Source organism: Coregonus clupeaformis, chromosome 24 (assembly GCF_020615455.1).
Source record: "Coregonus clupeaformis isolate EN_2021a chromosome 24, ASM2061545v1, whole genome shotgun sequence".
In the NCBI taxonomy this organism is placed as follows: domain Eukaryota; kingdom Metazoa; phylum Chordata; class Actinopteri; order Salmoniformes; family Salmonidae; genus Coregonus; species Coregonus clupeaformis.
The window spans coordinates 10,960,437-10,968,205 of NC_059215.1; the positions used below are offsets into that span (position 1 = coordinate 10,960,437).

The 7,769-nt window shown below is 40.7% G+C and overlaps 1 protein-coding gene across 1 annotated transcript; it reads right to left on the reverse strand.

The window, feature by feature from the left end:
* Positions 1-266: 266 nt before the first annotated feature.
* Positions 267-7,459, reverse strand: LOC121538057 (leiomodin-1-like). Its single transcript, XM_041845806.2, has 3 exons — positions 6,999-7,459; positions 2,409-4,340; positions 267-2,168 (listed from the first exon to the last, which is right to left on the reverse strand). The coding sequence occupies exons 1-3, from the start codon at positions 7,266-7,268 to the stop codon at positions 2,142-2,144; spliced, it is 2,229 nt and encodes a 742-aa protein (XP_041701740.2). The 5' UTR covers positions 7,269-7,459; the 3' UTR covers positions 267-2,141.
* Between the last annotated feature and the right edge of the window lie 310 nt (positions 7,460-7,769).

A 7,769-nucleotide genomic window follows, 5' to 3' on the forward strand; every position in this document is an offset into this window, starting at 1 on the left:
AGGGAGATCAAAGCAAAATAATATGCATACCTTTACTCACAGAGACCTCTACTTTTGTTAAAACATCTCTTCCCCACTTATCAAGTCCACAATAATAATGTCCAGAGTCCTGTAATTCCAGGTTTTGGATGGTGACAATGAAAGTACATCCATGGACATTGTCATACACTGAAAATCTTCCTACTGGGACAAATGTGTCACGCTTCACACTTCTGATGAGAATGTCACTGTTGGAACAGGGATGGCGACACAAGTATTTGGTTTTATATTGATATCCATCTGGATATGAACACTCAATGTCTAAAGCTCCACCTTCATATCCATGTGCTCCAATTTTGCTCATTTTTGCATCACAGCATAAAACTTGAAGAAATAGAAAAACAATGTTATTTTTTATCGTTATAAAAACAAATAGTTGAAACATGAAATAAACAATTAAAACGTAAAATAGTTTGGCAGGGGTTTATTCTATAAAATTTGCAGTATGCAGTGTTCTCTTTCACAAATAAAATAATCAACAACAACAAAATATTTCTGCAATTGTAATCAACAACAACAACAAATCAACAACAACACAAAGTGTCTGCAATTGTATCAGAGTGTTAAAAACTCACCTGGCAAGTAAAGGAGAAACCTCAGATAGATTTTCATGTTTTGATTTGTAAAATAATTTCACCACGTGAGGACAGACCCCCTTTTCTCCCGAATGCTCTGACTGTCACCATATCAGTCTCCATTGACCAGCATCATTTGCAGTGGCTCAGAGCTGTTTTTGTCTTACTACAGGATGTGAAAAATATAAACTGATTGCAACATTTCAGGAAGGAAGTGCTACAGACAGGTGCTACTTTTGTTGAATCAAAAGCCTTTATGAGGCGGATGTAGATATCTAAAACAGACGGAATATTCCCCAATTGTTCATCTGGAGGAATTAAATTACCTGGTTATTAGCTATCGGATGCATTCTTGAAACCAGACATATTAATATATTTTGCTTGGTTCTGTAAATACATTTCAGAATTGTATTGGTATATTTTCATGACATAAAACATCTGTATGGTACAGTATGTACACCTCATGAGTGAATTCTAAACACAACATTCTCAAAACCTTCTCAAAAGGTCCTTGCTATCCGGGAGCTTTGCTATTCCAACTTTGACGTTACCCCATTGAAGTTGAAATTTAAAATGCTTAAGGTAAGGGTTAAGGTTAGGGTTAGGATAAGGGTAAAGGTTAAGGTTAGAGTTAGGATTTAGGGTAGGGACGGGATGTCCCAAGGATCCCAGATAGCACTAACCATTCTCAAAATATATTCCCTTCCCTCTCAGGACACAATCCATCACAGTGAAATGCTTGCAAAGTTCAAGGGGTCACCTGCCAGCTCTAGGGAAGTGCCTCATACATGCATGTTGTAAGCAGCTGGTATCCCTATGGACAACTAACAGAGATTGACTGCTGTTATATTAGACATTGACCAGATTATGAACCCACACGCACTTCATATACGAGTTGTGTGTTCAATACTAGCTACAGTATGTGTTTGGTTAAATGTTTAATTACATAATTTGACAGTGACACTGGAAAATTGTCTTTAAATAAACATCAAACAAATGCCCTTGTTCATTGCGCTTATGGCCACATAACCGTCGAAAATAAGAAAATACGGCAACTTGCAATGTGTAAGCATTTCCTTCCAGTTGTTCTTCCCCTTCTTACTTTTCTCATTCCGCCGTGCACCTCCCCCATTCTCCCCACCCCTTAGCCAGACAAAGCCTCACATGAAAGAGCAGGACATCCAACTGGCCATCATCCAGTAATTAAAAAGAACAGAGGAGTTATTCTTACGTCATACTGTATCTTCAATGCAATGACCAAATATGGGCATCTCAGGAGAACAGGAGGGAGAGATTCAACTGAGGGAGACTGAAGTCAGCAGGCAATGTAGCCTAAGGTGGCTTCACTTGTATGATTACAAACCACCATAACCACCTTCTGGCTCGAAGTACAAACTGGATCAGATATCTCTCCATATCTCAGCAGCAACAACAGAGGCAGGGCTTCACCCCGGTCTACTACTGTAAAACAAATGCTGTTCTGTTTCTGTATCAAGTCCAACCTCTTCTTGCTGTCATCCCCGCCCGTTACTGAAGCAGCTTTGGAACATCAACCTGCCAGAGAGTAAAAGATTTAGATTCGATTTATTTACCAATACGCTATATTCTTCCTGACTGTCATTTCAAGGGAAATGCTGGCTTTATATAGATGTTACAGTAATTTACAGTCTACAGATGTAATCAAAATTCCTGTCATTCCTCATACTATTAGATGCTCACCACATTAATCACATTGTATTGATATTATTAGCATGCTGCTTTCACAAACAACTTCTACTCCTCTCCTGTTCTAACCTTTTTTAGAGCTTTCATTGTGCTGTTGCGAATGGAGTCCAGCAACTGGTCCCTAGTGTTCCTCTCTCCATGGCGTGAAGTCTGCCTGTTGAGTTTCCTCTGTGAGGCAGGCATGAGGGCTTTCCTTAGGCCTTCTAACACTGGGGCAGGGGGAGGAGGTGGTGGTGCTGGTCCAGATCGGCCAGCCTTAAGAGCCTGAGGTGGAGGTGGTGTAGACCCAGGACCAGATACACCATCCCCAGCCTTAGGTGGAGGTGTTGTAGACCCTGGTCCAGACCTACCACCCCAAGCCTTAGGGTTTAGCTTACCCACAGCCTTGGGGCTCGCTTTGTCCCCAGCTTTGGGGCTCACATTGTGGAACGGTTCAGGTGAGGGTTTAGGGGGGGACAAAAAGGGGGATGTTTTCAGGAGGTTTCCTGTCCTGTTAGTCTCACCAACAGACTTGGGTTGGGGTTGAGTTGAAGGTTCACGAGAAAACTTCCCCAAAGGCAATGTGTTCTTTTTTGTGTTGGTCTGTGGTTGTGGTGTCTGACGTGATGGCTGGAATGGCTGAGGCTGCTGGGATGGCTGGGCTTGCTGCTGTGCCTGTTTCTTCTCCTCCAGTCGACGTTGCCGCTGCAGGTCCATGTTCCGACTCAGGATGTTGGTCATGGTCATTCTTGGGCCGGCCAGCTCAAAGACGTAGCCCAGCTTCAGCAACCTGGTGTTGTTTCTCAATGCATTGGCCATTTCCATCTCTGTCTTGCCTCCACAGATGTGTCGCTGGTTGTGGAAGCGCAGTTCAGTGACTGTAAAATTTTTATCTAAGGCGTGTACCACGGCCAAAATTCCCTTGCCAGTGAGGTGGTTGGAGTCAAGGATGACGTTAGTCAGAGACGTGTTGTTCCGCAGAGTGCCAGCAATGGCATAAGCCACGTGGTCGTCAGCTCGGGTGTTGGCTAAAGCAAACGTCTTGACATGTGTGTTGTGTTGTAGTGCCTCTGCAAACTGGATGAGGGTGTGGTTCTTGATGACGTCTGAGTTGTTGACATTGAGCTCAGTCATTAAAGGGTCGTCTTTTCTGACATGCTCAAGGAGCTCATCAAACATGCTGGCCTCCTCGTCCTCCTCGTCTCCCTCCATGACTTCACCAGCCGAGCGTTCTTCCCTACTACTGTTCTCTAGGTTTACATTGCTGGCTTTACTGTATTTATTAGGAGTCCTTTCTGTCTTCTTTTGACTGTCTCTCTGTGTCTCATCCTGGACTCTACTTGGTTTCCTGTGTGATTTGGTGTTTTCGCTCTCTTTGTCCTTCTCATTATTCCTCTTTTCCTTAATCTCAGTACCTCTGAGTTCTTTCTGTTTTTCCTCTACTTTAGAGAACATTCCTCTTATCTTGCTATCCTTCATTTGTGGAGGTTTCTCTTTCTTCTCTTTCTCCTTAGTATCGTCTTTCTCAGCTTGCCCTTGAAGCTTTGAAATCAGACCCTTGGTTTTAGAGTCTGTCTTTTTTCTGATATCTTTTTTCTCCTTTTCTTTTGTATCCTCTTTTTTTGTTTGCAATTTTGAGATAAGGTCAAGTGTTTTGTTGCTACCCTTCTCTTTTTTTATGCACTCCTCCTTTTTCTCCTTTTCTTCAACCTGTACTTCACTGCTTTTTTCAACAATCGTATCTTCCTTTTTTTCATGGTCTTTGTCCTCATCTCCTCCTGACCTACTATGTGGTCTTTCCTCATTACCCTCTCCACTCCCTCCCTCACCCTTCAAGTTTTTGCTCTGAGGTTTTTCCTCTTTGTCCTTGGATATGTCCTCCTTAGGGGTCTCCACAGCAGAGAAGTTTAGGTCCATGACATCCTGGTCATCCTGGTCATCTGACTTGAAGTAGAAGAAACTATCACAGCTCTTCCCCATCTTCTTCAGGCGTTCCCGTTTCACTCTGTCAGTTGTTGGCTCCTTCAGTATGAGGAACATAAGAAAAGATAGTTGCATTTATCATACAAGCCCACATGAAAAAATACTATAGTATACTATGGTATAAATAGTATAGTATTCACTGTAGTGTTTTTGCAGACTTTACTGTAGTATTCACAGACTTAAGCCTGCAAAAACACTTTTGAATACTGTAGTATTTACTGTAGTATTTACAGTTAACTTTAGTATAAATACTGTTGTAAAATAACTGTAGTATATACTATAGTAATTAATGTAGCGTTTTTGTGGATTGTAGTACACAGTAGCATTTACTGTAGTGTTTTGCAGACTGTACTATACTGTAGTATTTACTGTAGTGTTTTTTGTGGACATTACTGTAGTATTTACTATAGTGTTTTTGTTTTATTATCTTTGACATAGAAGTGGAAGCTTTGTACTTCAGGAGACCTACTGGATAAATACTTTTCCATAATCTGTAGGTAGGACTGGGGTCTGAACAGATAGTTAGAGCTTCTGCTCTTTTCTATAACCTGTAGGGACACAATTTATAGTCTATACTTGGCATATAGATTTTGCCACATATGGGTGGAACAAATTGCAATATGGGGGAGGGGAATGGGTATATGCTAATTAAATACTGAAGTATTTACTATAGTTTAAAAAGTGTAGTGTTTTTGTGGACATTACTGTAGTATTGAGTACAGTGTTTTTTTGCGGATAATACTGTAGTATTTACAACATTCTATTGTACGCACTACAAATGATCGAGGGATACTACAGTGTGTAGTATAGTATTCTGTAGTATACTACAAATGTTATAGTAAAAAATTCACAATCGAGGGAAGGAAAGGGAAAGGGGGATACCTAGTCAGTTGTACAACTGAATGCATTCAACTGAAATGTGTCTTCCGCATTTAACCCAACCCCTCTGAATCACTAGTGTGTAGTCTAGTATTCTACAGTATACTACAGTTTACTACAGTGCTGTAGTATTCTATAGTAAACTGTAGTATTTTTTCATGTGGGAGTATGAAGTGCAGTATTAGATTAATTATTTAATAAACAATGTAACATGTACTGTATGTATGTTTTTGTCAGTTTGGAAATATTTTCAGAATGCATCTGGAATGTTTATGTCTGTTACAGCCTACGTAAAACCGATGGAACATTGCCTCTACGAGCACCCTCTGTTTGTTTGGTAAAATTGTATATCTTGCATATAGCAATCAGGGTTTTTGCATCCCTTACAGGCTGAAGCGTCTGTAGGGATCTGCAAGCCACTGTGTAAGTAACTCTGGCAGATGTTTCCTTAAAAGGCAGTATGGGTCAGAGCGAGAGGAGCGTTCTGCTCTGGAATTTCATTTGTCTTAGAACTGGAACCAGCATGCCAGCATTAGCAAGACTCATTATTCTATGAGCCTGTCTCTTACCCTTTTCACCAAAACCAGATCTCAAGGGGCTTTGTGAAAACAACATACAGAATGTCTACACCAAACACCCAACAGATGGCCATGTACAGCTTTGCAGGAAGGATCATTTAGTATTGATAACCAATTATGTACTAGTCTAGTTAACATTTGAATACAGTTAGAATCACATATCCTGCTATTTATACATGGTATGGTATAGTGGTCAATATATTTGTCAATGAAATGCATTTAGATTCAATGTAAAATCAATTACATGCACTCAACATAATTGTATTCCCTCAAATACACACTCTGACTCAAAATCCAACCATGGTATGTTATTCATTTATCACATAACACCTGCATCACATTACTTGTTGCCAAGTAATGATAACACTTCTCCTAGTCTTGTTTGTGTATTGAAAAACTATTCTCAAGATGATGTAGTGCCTTTTTTATTCAGGGCTCCAGGGGCTCATTTGTTTATAATAAAAATGGCACTGCTTAGCAACTCTTCAGTGATGATCTTGCCTGTTCAAACGGGGTCTTCCGTACCTCTGCTCTGGATCCGTTTCAAACAACAAGACATCTCATTAGAGTCTCTATACACGGCTGTTTCAACATGGCTCATGTTTCCTTACTTGCCAGCTGTTGGAGCCTATATCCCAACAGCTGAGTGCCAACATACATTAACAGATAAACTCAGTGTCTAAGCTTCTCTTTATTATCATTAGGATATATCACTGTGGCATCTGAACAAATAAACTCTATGAAATAGTGGTATTGTCATAGTCAAGATCTGAGCCCTGTGTGATATCAACTCATATTTACTTTCATGAAAGAACAACCTATATAGGTTAACACCCTGATCATTACAGCTTGTACATGATCATACATCTGTCTGTATCCCCACTTTCTGTCAAACTCCATACAATGACTATTTATTTATTTCCAGAAGAGACAGCAGTTATATTTTAAGTTATTGGGTGAAACATTGCCCACAATAGTATATTCATCTGCCTGATAACCCCCATCATCCCTGGTGTTGAATCCTGAAATCACTGCACCATGTCTGGGCACTTGAATAAACGGTCAAATTGGCACTTGAAGTACTCGATTGACAGCTACATCTAGGCTACACTATTCCTACTGTAATAACACCACTTCAGGGTTCAACCAGCAAGAAACTCCTACCGCATTTTTTTCTTGGTTAGAAACTGCCCTTTATGCACAGTTAACAATGACATTGGCAGAAACAGTGTCATCATACCTCAAAGGACAGCTCCCTTTGAATTAGTTTCTTGGTTTCGCGCTCACAGTAGTCAAGCATCGCCCCCCTATTGTATTTTATTGACGGCTGCTTGTCTGTCTGGTTCTTCTGCCGGAGCCCGACTGGCACAGTTGGATCCGGGTCAATAACGGTCAGTTCGCTCTTCAGCTCTTCCACCTCGGCGGGTGTCAGAGCGGCTAACAGGTTGTCAATATCGGAGTCCTCCTCGCTCTCGGCGGGGCGTTGATTCCGCACTTTCCTCCTAGACATTATTTCCCACGAAAATGTCCTGTTGCGCAAATCGATTAGTAATTGGCACTGCTGGTCTCCAAAATACCGTTGACAATAATAGTTGTATTATATTGGTACACCAAGTTCAGGTTCATTGACCTCACCAGTATCTATTTGAAATGGGCTTCTAGTGCAATTGAAATAGTTTGGACCAAGAGAGGGTACTGGCCTATCAGACTGCCTGGACCGCCTCTCAGAAGAACTGTTTAGCTCAATGCCCAATTTGAGATCAGAGCACTGGAGCTGGACTGGAGCCATATGACAAGGAAAAATGAAAATTGACAGCTATTAATCATCTCTATTCTGTATGGTGCTATTATAAGAATTATTGTACATGATGTCATCAAGAGAGAATTATACTTTTGTAGCCTATTATGTCCATGCAAATTTAATTCAGATTCTTTAATCAGATTGACTAACACCAAGTACCCTCATGCATTCATCATGTAATAAGCCTGTTTATAGGAGTTGTACTACACA